The sequence below is a fragment of the Sinocyclocheilus grahami genome, unplaced genomic scaffold (genome assembly GCF_001515645.1).
Source record: "Sinocyclocheilus grahami isolate Dianchi unplaced genomic scaffold, SAMN03320097.WGS_v1.1 scaffold347.1, whole genome shotgun sequence".
Taxonomy (NCBI): Eukaryota; Metazoa; Chordata; class Actinopteri; order Cypriniformes; family Cyprinidae; genus Sinocyclocheilus; species Sinocyclocheilus grahami.
Window position 1 is genome coordinate 808,891 of NW_015505526.1, and position 17,717 is coordinate 826,607.

The 17,717-nt window shown below is 37.6% G+C and overlaps 2 protein-coding genes across 3 annotated transcripts in view; one reads left to right on the forward strand and one right to left on the reverse strand.

Annotated features, from left to right (window-relative positions):
- Positions 1-6,831, forward strand: part of ints9 (integrator complex subunit 9) — a 16,500-nt gene extending 9,669 nt beyond the window's left edge. The window contains exons 16-17 of the mRNA XM_016229104.1: positions 617-754; positions 6,245-6,831. Coding sequence (XP_016084590.1) covers positions 617-754; positions 6,245-6,421 — 315 coding nt within the window. The 3' untranslated portion in view covers positions 6,422-6,831. The remainder of the gene's footprint in view (positions 1-616; positions 755-6,244) is intronic.
- A 5,438-nt stretch (positions 6,832-12,269) lies between these two features.
- The window catches only part of LOC107548434 (exostosin-like 3), a 36,528-nt gene continuing 31,080 nt past the window's right edge, over positions 12,270-17,717 (reverse strand). Inside the window, exons 4-7 of one of the 2 annotated variants that reach the window (XM_016229105.1) lie at positions 15,615-15,729; positions 15,163-15,192; positions 14,749-14,877; positions 12,270-13,129 (exon numbers count right to left, since the gene is read on the reverse strand). In XM_016229105.1, the coding sequence (XP_016084591.1) occupies positions 12,920-13,129; positions 14,749-14,877; positions 15,163-15,192; positions 15,615-15,729 (484 nt within the window). In that variant the 3' untranslated portion in view covers positions 12,270-12,919. Of the gene's footprint in view, positions 13,130-14,748; positions 14,878-15,162; positions 15,308-15,614; positions 15,730-17,717 lie in introns of both variants that reach the window. The other variant, XM_016229106.1, reaches the window with a different exon arrangement.

Here is a 17,717-nt window from a genome sequence, read left to right on the forward strand (position 1 = left end):
CACACACACAATTATTAAAATAATATAATTAATTATTATACAATTTTATTGTATTAGTTTTAGTTAATAAACAGTTTCATAATAAACAAAAAGCAAGGCTTTTTTCACAACCTTTTTCACAATTCTTTTATATATAATAATATATAAAAATAATAATAAAGTAATTAACAAAAATAATTAAAATGCCATTTTATTAGCATAATATTCCAAACAAAAAGTTGGCTTTTTTCACAACCATGATAAAAAAAATAAAGGTTCATTGTCAAGAACAAAAATATGAAATAATAAAATATTAAATTATATTTCGTATCATTTTTAATTATAATAAAATTTAAAAATTAATTATAATAAAATGTTAAAAATACAAATTTAATTAAATGAAATTTATAAAATACAAATTTATCAACATAGTGTTTTAATCCAAACAAAAAGCAAGGCTTTTCACTGTATTTTCGCTCACTGCTCTCAAGGCCGATTCAGCAGCTTCATCACTAACATACGAAGGGGAATTGAGAGAAAATAAAAAATTAAATGTATGGAATATGGCCCTTTAAGGCCTAAGATTGAATATTCTTTTAAGCTCTTATTCATGTGTGTGTGTGTGTGTGTTTTGTAGCCGGTGCCCAAGCCCGCTCCAGTGCCGCCCAGTAAGAAGAGGAAGAGGGTGATGGAGGAGCCACCGGAGGTCCTGAACCCCAAACCTCTGCTGAGTGGAGCGGTTCCTCTGGAGCCTTTCCTGGCCATGCTTCACAAGGTACAACACACACTCAGTCTGCTCCCTAATCAATCCACTCACTCTGTTAAACAGGGCTCAAAGCGCCTGTAGGTTAAAGTCAAGCCGGGACAGGAGTTTGAGGAATGACTCGCAGTGTCTGTAGTGAAATGCGGTCTGTGTAGCGCACACCTGACAGAGGTAACTCAACCCGCATGACCCACTGACACAGAGATCTGCAGCTAGAATGTCCCGCCGGCGGCAGAAAACACAATGTTCACAAACTAAACGAAAAGCAGGATGAGGTGAGAGTAATCCAGCGAGCATTAGCATGCAGGGAAACGGCAAACTCCTCATTTGCTTTGGAGCCCAAACGGCAGATTCTGGCAGTGCTTCTGCAGGCGTCGGGAACATCGATTAGACACTAATTAATCTGGAAGCCAAATGAATTTCTCTAATGATTGTAAAGGAAGGTGATCCTGCTGAAGGTGACTTTGTGAGCTGCTGATGAAGTCGCTGGCTTTCTGGAGAAGTGCTGATGATTAGTGCTGTGTTCAAAATATCAATACGACGATGTATCGATACTGTGGCACGTGTGCAGCAGTGGACCACGCTTAATTTTACAACATTTAAAATTGAGTAGAAAAGTGCGAGGTTTCTAAAAAAGAATGAATAGAGCATCCCTTAATAATCTGGCCGCAGAGGAACACAATGGGGTTGCCTGATATAAAGAGACGTAATCCCCAAAACAGAGCTTTACACTTGCGCAATACGGATATATCTGCTAAACGTGCTACTTATCTTTGTCAACATGGCAACCGTGTGCTCGAGCTCTCTCTCCACCGTGGATAAACGCACTTGCTTTCTGAAAACAGCTTGCTTAGCTTGCAGTTTAGCGATCTCCACTTCAATATTCTATTCTCAGAAAAGTGTGATTCATCAACTGTTCATTTACGACACAGAGAGAGAGAGGCTGTGTATGTATGAATTACCACCGTTTTGCCGCGTTTCTCTATTAACAGTGAAGCTGTGGCTTTAATTCCTTTAGAAACAATGATGTTACCAGCTCCTTGTTGAGAAAGATAATGTAGCTCTTGAGCGATTAAGCTATTTAGTTGATAAAATTGCGGGGCAGCACTAAAAAGTTTGTTCCTGAATGTCCGAGTGCAGCCGCAGCGTGATCTGTGTGTGTGACTGAACTTAACATCAAACTGCTTCTGTTTCACACAAATGCTGGCACAGACGTGCATGTTCGGCTAGAGTCGCTTTGAACTCGTGCATCTTCGGAAGCGGAGCTGCACAGAAACTTAAAAAAAATGTTGTGCACACCGTCACGTGAAACGACGTTGCGCGCACTCAAAGCGAACTTGCGGATGCGTCGAGTATAAATCAGCCTTGAGCGTGTGTGCGTTAGATACAGTTAGGAAGACAGCGCGTTAGTTTAGAACTCTTCTAATTTTTTTTTTTTATTGTAGAGAGAGTGTTAATTTGTGCATTGATACCCTACCAGCAATGTAAATGATTTTTAAACATATTAGAATGAGTACATTACAATATAAATTTATTAGAACAAGTCCATTATTATTTATGGGCTTAAAAACAAGATGCGAACAATCAGAATATTGTACCTGGTGGGGAGTGCACAATGTAAACATGAAACATATGCCATTACTTATATTGTACTGTGGTACAGTTATGGAGGCCCTTCATAATGCAGAGGTCAACTGCCTGCTCTGCCAATAGTTAGAAATGGCACTATAGTGTTTAATAAACAGCTGTTTTACTAAATTCTGCTGAGGTCAAATTCAGTGCAGTCATGTATCGTGATACGTATCATATCGTGGCATCTGTATCGTGATACGTATCGTATCGTGACTTTGCTGGTGATACACAGCCCTACTGATGATGCAGGTGTGCTGCAGATACTGCCCAATTATTAGCAGGAAAGTTGATGTATTTTGATGCATTTGATCAAGTATCATCATTTACAGAACTATTTTCTCAGATTGAACTTCATTTATATGACAATTCTACAACAATCAGTGACTTTTAGTGCATTTATGAAGTTAGTTCCCAAAACTTTTTGGTTCACTAGTTTAATTCATCAAAATGAATAGCAATTTTATTACGTGAGCTTGTTATTTCAACATTTAAAAAAAAGAAAAAAACTGTGCAACAACATGAGTGCATAATACACTTTTTTATTTTAGTATTTACATTTTTTTAAATATATTTTTAGGTATTATTTTAATTGTAGTTTAGGTTTTAGTCATTTTATTTGGTAATTTGCTTTTGTCAATGTATTATTTTTATATATTATATATAGGGATGCTCCGATCGATCGGCCGGAGATCGGTATCGGCCGATAATCACATTTTATGACTCGATAACGGTAACATAATACGCTGATCGTGGGGTGCTTTTAAATTAACATTCATTTATAAAACGAAATATCTTCTTTGGCCATATTAGCCTACTCCATAGCATTAGCACAGGCTTTACTCCTTTCAAACTTTATCTGGAATGTCACCGTTTCTGTCACTGCAACTTCCCGATCAGGCGAACAAACACACACACGAAATTACCTGCCTCATGATAAAATGTATTTAAAAAAAATGTAGCTAATATTTGCAACATTTATGATTTATTTTATCCACCCGCGGCCCACCCGCAAATAATCAGAATGCATTTTTTATTACCCGACCCGCAGATTATCCGCAGTGCCCGTGGATATAGGAAAAGCAAAATAAGTTTAAAAATAAGATCATTCTAATATCCTGATTGTCTGCACAAGAATCATTTCTGATTATTATCAGAGTTGAAAATGGTTGTACTGCTTAATGAAGTGTGGAAACCATTATACAGCGACAGCATTCCTTGATGAATGGAAAGTTTAGAAGAACAGCATTTATTTGAAATATATTTTTTTTACATTATAAATGTCTTTACTGTCATTTTTATTAAATTAATAAACAGAACTGTCACAAATTCGTAAATTTCTTAAAAATAAAAAAAATCTGAAATAAGTGCATTGCATAAGTATTCATACCCTTAACTCGCAAAATAAGTTTAAAAATAAGACGGACTTAATGAAAATGCAAATTCATTCTCTGCCAGCAGGAGGTGCTTTAAAGCGGGAGAAACAGGTTTCCCCATTAACGGCTGTACACAAAGCAGTGCTGATTCCAGAAATATTTGATTGGGTTCAATCCCAGGCTCTGGCTGGGCCACTCAAGGCCATTCACACAGTTGAATAGAAGCCACTCTTGCTGTGTGTTTAGGGTCATTGTCCTGTTGGAAGGTGAACCTTCAGCCCAGTTTGAGGTTCTGGATGCTCTGCACTGGGTTTTCATTAAGGCTATCTCAATATTTTGGTGCATTAAGCTTTCCTTCTACTCTGAAGAGTCCCTCGGTCCCTGCTGTATGCAAGATTAAATGAAAATGACTTTCTAAAGATAGTCTTCCTTCAGAAATACAGTGATATAAAAACACCCACACTTTGTTTTGTTTTTTAAACGTGCAGTACGTGCTCCTGTTTATTCAACCAAGCCTTTTGGAAAATCTGTCAGTTTTGATATTGTGGCGAGCGCCACAAATAAAGTGTTGCAGTGATGTTTGTCCTTCTGTAGGTTTCTCCTAACTCCACATATGATCATGGAGCTCAACTAGAGTGACCATCAGGCTCTTGGTCACCACTCAAACCAAAGCCCTTCTCCATCAGTTGCTCACACAGATCTGTGGCTTGACGCAATCCTGTTTCTGAGCTCTACATGCAGTGTATGGGAAACACATCCCACAGCAGAACCACCTGAGCCCAACTTCAGTCTACTCATCACCTTAACTTTAACTGTGTTTGTAGCCGGCGCCATAGCCAGACTGATAAACAAACACAGACCAGAAGTTAACTTCGGGCCAGGCACGTGCGCCCGATGAAACGTCTATATAAAGCTTGAAGTATCAGAATCGGTATCGGCCAATCACCATGACAAGAAATCGGTACTCAGTATCGGCTGCAAAAATCCTGATCGGAGCATCCCTAATTATATAATTATATATATATATATATATATATATAGTGCCATTTATTTCATAATTGCTCACACAGATCTGTGGCTTGACGCAATCCTGTTTCTGAGCTCTACATGCAGTTCTTTTGACCTCAGAGCTTGGTTTTGCTCTGATATGCGTTTTCAGTTGCTCAACCTTTTATTAAGACGTGTGCTTTTCCAAACCATACCCATTAGATTGAATTTGCCACAGGTTAACTTCACTCGACGTGTAGTTACATCTACAAGTGATGTAGTATGAATGTAAGAATGCTCCTGTAAAATATAAAATTTTGAATACAGAAATATTAAATGATTTAAATAACTGAATTTATGGGCTAAAAATTTTACTAAATCCACCAGCAGGTGGCGGTAAGTCACTGATTTTATCACTGAATCATTCATTCAATTGATTCGTTCGAACAGCTGATTCATTCAGGAATTATATCTTTATGTATGGGTAATCATAAATCACTGACTCACTAGATTCGTTCAAAATGCACTTTTATTCATGAATGAAACTCGGCTGTGTTTGCTTTTAGAGATGCACAGCGGCTCAGCTGTTACTATATTTGGAACCATTTTCGTTGATGAAATATATACAATAAGACAATAAGAATGTTTGCGGGAGCGTGACACACACGTTGCGGGAGCGGGAGGTAATGGTCAGAAATTCAGCGGGAGCGGGCTTAAGAAAACTGTCTGCGCATCAACACGCACAAGTTTGTTTTTTTTCCGCGCTCCCCCATCTCCACCCCAATCATTAGTGCCGTCTTTGACAGAACATATAGGACAATTTTTTAAATAGCGCCATAAACCAAAATTTTACTAAATCCACCAGCAGGTGGCGGTAAGTCACTGATTTTATCACTGAATCATTCATTCAATTGATTCGTTCGAACAGCTGATTCATTCAGGAATTATATCTTTATGTATGGGTAATCATAAATCACTGACTCACTAGATTCGTTCAAAATGCACTTTTATTCATGAATGAAACTCGGCTGTGTTTGCTTTTAGAGATGCACAGCGGCTCAGCTGTTACTATATTTGGAACCATTTTCGTTGATGAAATATATACAATAAGACAATAAGAATGTTTGCGGGAGCGTGACACACACGTTGCGGGAGCGGGAGGTAATGGTCAGAAATTCAGCGGGAGCGGGCTTAAGAAAACTGTCTGCGCATCAACACGCACAAGTTTGTTTTTTTCCGTGCTCCCCCATCTCCACCACAATCATTAGTGCTGTCTTTGACAGAACATATAGGACCATTTTTTTAAATAGCGCCATAAACCAAAAAAATTTAAATTTAATTCAAGCACTTTCAAGGACCTATGTTTGTTTTCAAGTACTTTCCAGGCCTTGAATCCATATGTCTGAAATTCAGGCACTTTCAAGAAGCGTGGAAACCCTGTATTACGCAACACTAAATGTTTGAAATGCATGATATTTACAGAAGAACTGTTGAATCTCTCTGCTTGCAGAACGGCATCACGGAGGTGAAGGTGGAGGAGACGGCAGACGGTCACATTCTTCACCTGCAGACGGAAGACGTGCTCATTCAGCTGGAGGAAGACGCCACACACATCATCTGTGACCACAACGAGCCGCTGCGGACGGCGCTCCGAGACCTGGTGCTGCGCTTCCTGCAGAAACTGTGACCTCTGACCCCAGCTGTAATAAAACTGCATCTGCGCATCCAGAGCCGGAAACCAGGATCCAGAACTACTGTGTGGCTGATGAACTGCTTTAGACACATGTTCATAAGGTGTTACTGTTTAGTTGACATTTGGATGGAGACCTTTATTGGTGTTTTATATCATTGTAAAATAACGTCGGAAAGCTTTTGGAATAGAACTTTCTTTCTGTATTTGCTTTTCTCTCAATTGAAAAGTCATCCTGAAATCAAAATCATCATATTCCAACTTGCATTAAGTTATGAGATGCAACGCGTTCCTACTCTACTTGCATATGTGCTAATGTCATGTCAAAATCATGACTGACAACTTCCGAAATTCTGCTTTTTGCTGTATTAGTCAGAGCTGAGTTTATAAAAGCAGATTTCAAAATGCTTTCATTTCTAGAACTTGTGGGATTTTCTGTGAATTAAATCAGCTGTTCACAGATGCCTTTGCAACTACAGAATAAAAGATAACGGCCACACACAGGGTTTTACTAACTGAAATAAAGCAAATTTAATTTGAAATACTAAAGTGAATCAAACGAAAACATTTAATTTTGTTTCAAACACATGAAATATATATTAAAAAATCTAATAAAAAGCACATCAACAATTTAAAACAAATTTGAAATGAAAACTCAAAATAAAAGCTAATCCATAATATTAATAAATACTATGACGGTATACAAATATTTCTAAAATATCACTGTGGAGTGATTTGAGAAACGACTTCATAACTCCAATAAAAATCAACGAAACATCAGATGATTTAAAGACAGAGACATCAAATATGACAAAGGAAAGTGACGTCAGTGAAGAGAAAAGTCCTCTTTAATGTAACAACATTCAGATATTTATAAGTGACTTCAGTGTCCGAATACATTTTGGGGCCACAGTCAAAAGTTGAAGACAGGGCTGTCCAAACTCGGTCCTGGAAGGCCGGTGTCCTGCAGAGTTTAGCTCCAAGTTTCTATGCCTAGTAAGAGCTTGATTAGCTGCTTCAGGTGTGTTTAATTAGGGTTGGAACTAAACTCTGCAGGACACCGGCCCTCCAGGACCGAGTTTGGACAGCCCTGGTTCAAGACGATGAATATGAACCTCAACCTAGTCTTTTACATTCATAATGTAATCCAGCCCAGCACTCGGTGGTTTGAGAGGAGTTTGGCCTGAAGCCCTGAAACGCTGCTCTCTCTCTGCACTGATATCATGTGTGCTGTAAACACACACCTAACACAACATCCAGCTGCATGTGTTACTATTAGGAGCGCTGGGAAAGCCCACGTCTGGACACAAATCCTCTAGTTATTCCGGTCATTAGTAGAAGTATTCTCCAGTCAGTGCTTGTGTGGGATGAATTATTAGTGATTTTATGGTAAGAAATATGCCTACTACAGAAGTGTATAACTGTACTAGCGAGGTGTTTCCATTGGCTGCTGGGAAGGTTTCTGAGGTTGCCGCTCGAGATGTTTCCTCACAGGGAGGGTCTAATTTCATGTTGGGCTGCTTCTGAGAGAGAGCCGCTCAGCTGATGTCAGACGGTCAGATGCGTGTCTGGGCTTTGATTACAGACTGCAGTGTTTCCTGAACTGCAGACCCCGCCTGAACCCGGAGCCCATCGAAGCAGCTGCGCTCACGGCCCCTGAAGCCCACAGACCGGAACAGTCAAAACACAGCCAGTGCTAGTGAAGAATGTTATGAAGGTACAGCTGTGTGAATCAGGAACGAACCATTTATTTCACAAATGAATCCCCTAAATTACTGTAATGTGTGATTACAGAGAAAAGGGTTCATTTTACACCAAACAAATGATGAAATCAGCTGGATGTTGTTATTGGTGAGGGCAGGTGAATTGGAGCTGTGCAGATGTCATTTGTAATAGCACATTTTTTAACTCTTCTTCTCATGCAAGTTTGCTTAAAAAGAAACAAAAATCAAGCAAATGGTCTACTGTTTCAACTAAGGAATACTGTATTTCCACAACACCTCATTTATTTTGACTGTCGAGTACCATAATTTATGGATTTAGACCCTCTTGCCAACTTTCTGGATGAATAGAAGTACTGTCCGACATTACATCTGATCTAAAATATCAAATCAATATAAAAATACTAAATAATAATAATAATAATGATTACAAATACTTAAAATATAATGTAATCATATTTAAAGATAAATTAATATAAACCACAGATGCAGAGAACCAGTTTTTTCTTAGTATAATTGAGATTCTATTATAGTTATTTTAATTGTTTAGTTAACAGGGACATTGTACATTAATAAAACATTTCTGTAAATGTAACAGAATTAGCCAAAGGCTATTTTTATCCTTAGTCCCTTTGTTATATTTTGTCTTCATTTTAATTACAGTAATTCTGTGTCATTTTTATGTTTATGTTATGTTTATACATACATAAATATACACACACTTGATGTGTGTTTGTGTGTGTGTGTATATATATATATATATGTATATTTGTTTTTATTTCAGTTTAAAGTTTATTTTATTACATCAAGTTAAATTAAATTCAAATTGAAAAAAAAGGTTGCTGGAAAAAAGCTGAAATTTATTTTATTTCAGTTAACATTTTATTTCAAGTAATGAAAATATATTTTTTTCTTTTTTTTTATTTGTTTCAGTATTAGTTAAATATTAACAATTTTACTGTCAGATTTGTTAGTCTTAATCCTGTTTGCAATTTCTTGATCCTATTCCTCAATGAACGAACACAAAACCTATTGCAAAATTTCATGATGAAGCATTGACACAACTCATTCTGTGAATCATTCAGTTCAAACCAGCTGATTGAGATCTTCACCATAAAGAAAGAGATGATGACACTGGCTGGTTTATTAGTGTGGTTGAAGAAGTTGTCAGTTATAACGTTTGCAGGCATTCAACACTTTACTACCAATAGTTTATATTGTCAGTTCTTGTCCAATCCCAAAGGCCTTCACCATAATTCAAAAATAATAAAACATGAAAGCCTGTTCAATAGATTTATACACAATACAAAACATGGGCATGTTACCAAAAAAAACATGGAATCATTCATATTCCTATTCTAAGGGGAACAGAGCCACATTTTTGCCGTATTAGTTAAATATTAACAATTTTACTGTCAGATTTGTTAGTCTTAATCCTGTTTGCAATTTCTTGATCCTATTCCTCAATGAACGAACACAAAACCTATTGCAAAATTTCATGATGAAGCATTGACACAACTCATTCTGTGAATCATTCAGTTCAAACCAGCTGATTGAGATCTTCACCATAAAGAAAGAGATGATGACACTGGCTGGTTTATTAGTGTGGTTGAAGAAGTTGTCAGTTATAACGTTTGCAGGCATTCAACACTTTACTACCAATAGTTTATATTATCAGTTCTTGTCCAATCCCAAAGGCCTTCACCATAATTCAAAAATAATAAAACATGAAAGCCTGTTCAATAGATTTATACACAATACAAAACATGGGCATGTTACCAAAAAAAACATGTAATCATTCATATTCCTATTCTAAGGGGAACAGAGCCACATTTTTGCGTTTAAAAAAAATAAAACTAATTTACAATTGCAGAGCCATTTTCCGAAATGTACCTGTCAAACATGAGTTTTATTTATTTTTTGCTGTATCTATCTGCTGCTTTTGACACGGTGAATCATCAGATCCTCCTGTCCGCCCTCTCATCACTGGGCATCACAGGGATTCCTCTTCGCTGGTTTGAATCCTATCTCATTGGTAGGTCTTTCAGGGTGGCCTGGGGAGGGGAGGTATCCAAAGCACATTAACTGGTCACTGGGGTTCCTCAGGGATCAGTTCTTGGACCCCTCCTCTTCTCCATATACACTACATCACTGGGACTCATCATACAAGGCACATGGCTTCTCCTACCATTGCTATGCTGATGACACACAGCTCTATCTCCAACGGTAGCTGCACGAATCTCAGGCTGCCTGGCGGACATCTCGGCATGGATGAAAGAACATCACATACAGCTCAACCTGGCAAAGACTGAGCTTGTCTTCCCTGCCATTCCAGCTCTACAGCATGACTTCACCATCTAGTTAGGTTTATCAACAATTACCCCATCAAGTTCGGTTAGAAATCTTGGTGTAATCTTTAATGACCAGCTGACTTTCAAAGACCACATTGCAAAAACTGCTAGATCTTGCATGTTTGCATTGGACAACATCAGAAAGATCAGGCCCTTCCTAATGGAGCATGCTGCAAAACTTCTTGTCCAGGCCCTTGTCATTTCTAGGTTGGACTACTGCAATGCTCTTCTGGCTGGACTTCCATGAAGCACAATCAAACCTCTACAAATGATTCAGAATGCAGCGGCACGACTGGTCTTCAACGAGCCCAAAAGAGCCCATGTTACACCTCTCTTTATCTCCCTGCACTGGCTGCCGGTTACGGCTCTCATCAAGTTCAAGACATTGATGCTTGCATATAGAACAGCCACAGGCCCAGCACCCGCCTACTTCCACTCACTACTACGAATCTACATCCCCTCCAGAAGTCTGAGATCCGCTAGTGATCGACGCCTCGTGGTACCATCACAGAGAGGCTCAAAATCACTTTCCAGAACATTCTCATTCACCGTTCCTGGCTGGTGGAATGATCTTCCCACCCCTATCCAGAATGCTGATTCCCTGACATTTTTCAAGCGACAGCTGAAAGACTCACCTTTTTCGTCACTATCTGACTTCTACCTTAAAAAAAAAAAATATATTTTCTTTCATCTTTCTCTGTCGAGCTTGTACTTATTTGAACAATGCTTGAAACTTGGTATGACAAGCACTTCCTGCGTCTATTTGCCTTTTTAAGATGAATCGCTTGATGTATTCCCCAATTGGAAGTTGCTTTGGATAAAAGCGTCTGCTAAATGAATAAATGTAAATGTAAACATGTCAGGACAGCCATCATGAATTAACCAACAGACAGAAACAGTCAAGCTCAGCGTTCTCAAAGGCATCTCAGATTTGTCAACTGAAGTGTGAAATCAGCTCAGCAGAAGGAGCCCCAGGTAACATCCTGGCACAGAAAAGAGACATGTACCGTTTACAGAGCAAAGAGGAACTACTGCGCTTCCCGTTACTGTTATCCTTCCTCACAACCGGAAACCATGCTTGCCATTTGTAGTCACATGTTTCATAGATGACACACATTCACACATGAAACTGTCAAGAACATGTCCAGGTCACATTTCACCACAAAACCAAAACGAAGAAATAATATTATACATGAAGAAAAAAGAAGACAAATTATTTTAGGACCAGATTTGGACATTTTCATGACAATAAAGCACATTTTCTCTAAAAATCTCCCAAACAATCAAATAAACTCATTGTCATCACCATTTTGCAAAAATAAAATATTTAAAATGTATACATTTAAGTAAGTCATAGTAATATTTGTTGCACTGAATTTAATGTGATGTAAACAGAAAAATTATGCGCATTACTGAGATTTTTTGGGTTATAGTAATGAGAACTGATAGAAATGTGCTTAACCACATCTTAACAGTCCTAAAACATTTAATTTGATTGAAAAACAATATTTTGCATTAGAATAAAATTTAAAAATTCGCATTACAAAATGAGAATTCGGGTGCAGTAATTCATGAAAATTGTCACACTGAACAAAAAAAGGCTTTTCTTTATGTAAAACATATATGATTAAATATGACCTGGATATTTCTTTGCGATTTTCACTTCTGAAATCATTCAACCTCATTAAAATGACACACAACACATGTCGTGATTATCCAGCAAAAGCCGTTAGGATGGATCTGTTATTCCACAAGTGTACTGAACAGGTTACACTTGTATGATTGTGATGGACATGAGAACGTGTAACAGCTTGATTTGGTGCTATTCCTATGCAGTTATCTTGTGCTATTCTTACTGATGATCAACAAATATTTGACGGGAGTTAATGATGCTTAGTCAGCATCAACCTACAGAACAACACACACACACACACACACAGCCATTCACACTGGCACAAAAGCACACACGAGTTAAAAACAAAACAAAACAACATGACCATCAGTGCGTTTCAAATGAGTATATGCAAAGTAAAAATAACATGAATCATTTAGACACTTTGACTCTTCCGTAATTCTCAGATATGTCATCAAAAACAGCCTCTGTCAGTCCATAAATCAGAATGTTCTGTCAGTGTAACATGATCAGAATGCAATTTGACGTCCATTGACGCGTCCCTGTCCCAGACGTCCCGTGAAAAGAGGTGCAAATAAAGCCTGTAGTGGTTGCTGATGAATCACGCACAACGATAAAAACGCCTGACGGTAATCGCTCGTTCTCTAATTGTTCTCCCTTGACTTCAAGGAAGACAAGTTCAAAGTAAAATTCTCTGATATTTACAAGAAGCTTTAATTCCCTTCACGTTCCCAGAGAGAGACCGTCCCGCATCCGCGCTTCCGTCTGTGCTTTTCAGTTCCCCGATCCGCTAAATGAATTTAAAACACTTCGTCTTGTCGTGGGGCAACCGCGTCTTGAAGAGTACCGAGTCCACTCTGAACTGTGTGTATAACAGTGGCATGTATCCGTAGACTTTTACGAAGAAGTTGATACACTTGTGACGCTCGTGGAAGTGCGAATCGTCGTGCGAAAGAGCCTGCGGACAGCCGGGACAGCGGAAGGTCCAACGTGACGTCACCTGAGAGGAGGAACGTCATGAAAAATTAGATTTATGACTTCAATTTCAGTCAGTTCCTCACACTTGAGAAGTCTGGGAATGTAGGGCATAGGTTTGTATGAATGACTTTTATGGTGCTTTTTTTAAAAGCTTCCTTCAGATAGCAATACAGGTTTAAAACAACATGAGGTTGAGTAACTGACTTTCAATTCTGACTGAATTATTCCTATAAATCAATCCCTCCATCTAAAGATGACAGACTTATTAACTTCATAACACAATATCATCTTTTTCATTTGTGTAGTCTGTTCTCACATTGCAATCTGGTCGGCCTCTTCGTGACAACAAAACAAATGTAATTGATTTGTTTAATCCGCCGGGACGGCATCAGACGGAGAGAGAAGGGTGTGTGTGTGTGTAATAATGCCAGAGGAAAATCCATCAAATTTCATTACACCGTTAATTCATGGCCGTCCCGATGCTTCAGTCAATGGACTTCAGAACATCAAAGGCTTTTTAAAGCTTACTGAAATCCTACTTAATAATCCCACCGGAATCAATTTATTGTAACATACATAAGTACAACTGGAAGAAGAGTGTTCTCTGGACACTTCCTAGACATTTAATTTCTTTTATAGTACACAATAACCACAAAATTGTGGTTGCAAAATGATAATAGGAGAATGTCCAGGTCATATTTCAACCCCAAATAAAACTAAAAAGAAAGAAATACATTTTGGCATAAAGAAAAAAAAAAGTGTTTGTTTGATTGTTTATTGAAATTTATTTAGACATTCTAAAAGACAATTCCAGAACTTTTCCCTACAATTAAATTTTTTTTGTCTGCCATTCTCAGTGATGATTTTTTTTATTAGATTCCAATAGTTGTGTTACAGCAATTTGGGCAGCAAAATATTACTGTAAAATATAAAAATGTTAATAATATATACTAATTTTAGATTTAAATATTAAAAATTAAGGATGAAATTGAATGCCTCAAAACATCCTAATGCTGTTGAAAATAAACTTAATTTTCTTATATTATTTATATTATATTACATTATATATATCTTTATATTCTATTTTATATTACATTTTATTTATATTGGTTTTGATTTGGGAGTGAAATATGATCAGGGTATGTTATGTTCTTGATAACAAGAGAAATTTATCATATATTTTTTATGTAAAGCACTTTGAATTACCATTGTGTATGAAATGCGCTATATAAATAAACTTGCCTTGCCTTATCAATTGGCAACATATTTAAATTTGAGCCAGATAATTAAAATGTAACACTGTGCTGTAACCAAGTTTAAAATAAACTGCTTTTTTTGTTGTCCTGACTGGAAGCGAAAGTTCTGCACAATGGCAAAATAAAAGCTAATAAGGCCATATTCAATGTTCAAAACACAGTAAGGTGGAGAAAAGATCTGAGCCAATGAGATTCCTCTGTGGGCAGGGCTACCCAGAGCGATAGAAACAGAAACCAACTGACCAACAGAATGAATAGTCCGATTAACATTATTCAGTTGTCACTTTATCCAAAATGACATGACTGAGCAAGAACCTGAAATCACAAGTGACAAAAGCCCCAAAAGACTTGAAATAACACATGCTTCAAGTAACAGCCCACTGACCTTGATGGGGGGTTTGCGAGTTATATGCGACACGAGGAAGTTCATGGCGATATCCTCACAGTTGATGTACTCGTCCACCATGTCACGTATGGCTTGAGGCATGACGTACGAATAGAGGTACGCGTAATACTGAGGAGAGGCAGAAATGATGGATTTTAATAAAAAATTAACACAAGAGAGCAAAAGCATCTCAAATGTACCATGATATTGCACAGCAATGCTCATAAAACTTATCCATCTGGAAAATGAAGCACTGCGTCTTGTATTCGGCTGAACAACAATGTACTTAGTATCAGCATTGGCTTTCAACTAACTAAACCATATCCTGGTGTTATCTGGGTAAAACTACATAAGCCTGGTGTCTATTTTTGCCATAATCAGGCTCTGGAAGTGTCAAAGCGGGCAAAGCTTCACCTTGTGGAAGAAGGCCGCACCCGTCAGCACCATGGAGAGCTCACAGGAGTAGTTGGAATTGTAGAGCCAAGATTGGTGATTTACATCCCAGGCATGGAACCTTCCTGGGAATCCCACAATTCGGTCTCTGGCCTCCCGCCACACCCTGGGAGCGAAGAAAGATAAAGAGATGGGAATGAAGAGCAAGAACTGTGATTATAATAATCACTGAACAGCACTTGGTAAGTTTCTTAGCAATATATGCACTCAAAAAATAAATAAATAATAGATAAGTAATTTAATATTTATATATTTAAAATGCATATAAAATTTCCATCCATTTGGATTAAAACACACACACACACACACACACACACACACACACACACACACAACCTCAACCTTCTATACACAAACAATATATTTATCATTAATAAATCAATTTGATTTCAAATTTTAACTACCGTCAGCACCATGGAGAGCTCACAGGAGTAGTTGGAATTGTAGAGCCAAGATTGGTGATTTACATCCCAGGCATGGAACCTTCCTGGGAATCCCACAATTCGGTCTCTGGCCTCCCGCCACACCCTGGGAGCGAAGAAAGATAAAGAGATGGGAATGAAGAGCAAGAACTGTGATTATAATAATCACTGAACAGCACTTGGTAAGTTTCTTAGCAATATATGCACTCAAAAAATAAATAAATAATAGATAAGTAATTTAATATTTATATATTTAAAATGCATATAAAATTTCCATCCATTTGGATTAAAACACACACACACACACACACACACACACACACACACACACAACCTCAACCTTCTATACACAAACAATATATTTATCATTAATAAATCAATTTGATTTCAATCTCATACATTTTAACTAATTGAATATTGCTTATTTCTCTGCTTCTTTCTTTAACAATATTCATACTTTTTAACTGAATATATTTTAATGTTTTCACAGCATAATGTTTATGCTGATTTCAAGAAATTTGAATAAATGCATTTTGAAAACATGAGTATTTGAATAAAATAGATTCAAATGGTTTATGATGAACTATGTCATGTTCGTGCAGAAATCTTGCCTGTTTTATGAATAGTATGACTGATGAATATGCATCACATTGAGTTTATTAGCTTATTTTACAACTGTGTTAATCCAAATGGATGCCAAGTAAAGCCCTTTAATAGGGTAGCTAAACACATAAGCTAAATAACTAGAAGCTTTTATTGCACAATGAAAGATCTCACAAAACAGACAGATCACTCATAAAAACTGTTTAGCAATGGCAGCATCTTTGATTGTAATGCAAACCTGATAACAAAAAAAAAGTCTAGTTGACCAGCCTGATGAATTCCCTAATATTTATAGATACAAATCAGACACCAATGAGACCATTTTTACCCCAAAACAAACAGATAAAAACAAAAATAAACCAGCGCAAGTAAAATCAAATCTAAAACTCCCTCTTATCAGCTCATCTTCCCAATGATTAAATCATGTGTGTAACGGTACACGTATTCATAATATATTGTTACTTTTGATAAAAAAAACAAAGTTTCATCTTTCAAATTGTCAATTTTTTCTGGAAATTCAAACAATAAATGCCATTTTAGAACTCTTTGATGTGCGAGCGAGTGCAATCATCCCTTCCTCTTTACTACTAGTTTTATCATGAAATAAACGTGAATGAACATCTCATGACTCATGTAATCACTCAAACTGCAATTTCTGTCACATATGAGAAACATCAAACGGCAAACGAAACAAAAGCGTAAAAAAATCCCACTACTCGTTTGAGGTGCGCAGCTCGGACCGCCACGCAAACAAACTAGTCCGAGCTTAGAACAGCTTTACTCGGGAACCAAAGTTTATTTCGTGACACGGTTACTGCACAGCACTGCAAAATCCAGTGAGAAGTGTTTGAATTCACAGCAGAATGAATAAAGGTTGCCGCGAGATTTACTGAGAAGCATTCAAATTCTGCACAGAATTCTCTGTTATAAACAGATCAAACAGCGCTGACATAGAAAACCAGAAGCAGTAACGCTAACTGTAACCATGGTGTTGTGGCAGAAATAGTTGAATGTTATTACATTATTCATTTCAGGGTTTGTACAGCCTTTTGAGAGAGAAATTCAAGCAATTTTCAATGACTACAAGCAGGAGGAGGGGGGGAGGAGGAGGGGGAGGAGGACGTGGTGAAGGAGGAGGAGAGAGAAGAAGGGCAAGGAGACAAGCAGTCTCAGATGAAATTTGAGCCACTTTAGTTGACCATGTCCTTGTCCATGGTATGACTATGAGGGAGGCTGGGCAACGAGTACAGCCAAATTTGAGTCACTTCACCGTCGCCTCCATCATCAGAACCTTCAGGGAGGAAAACAGGTAGGTGTACTTACATCAAGACTGCTCTGTACAGTAACTTTAGAGTGCATACACTGTATACACACAGATAGAGTTTCAGTATGTTTCCATTCTTTCCTGTAAAAAGGATGTGTGACAGTAATGAGTGCTTCTATTTTTGTAGGACACAGAGATGACCACCTGGTGGAGGCAGGCTAAGGCTT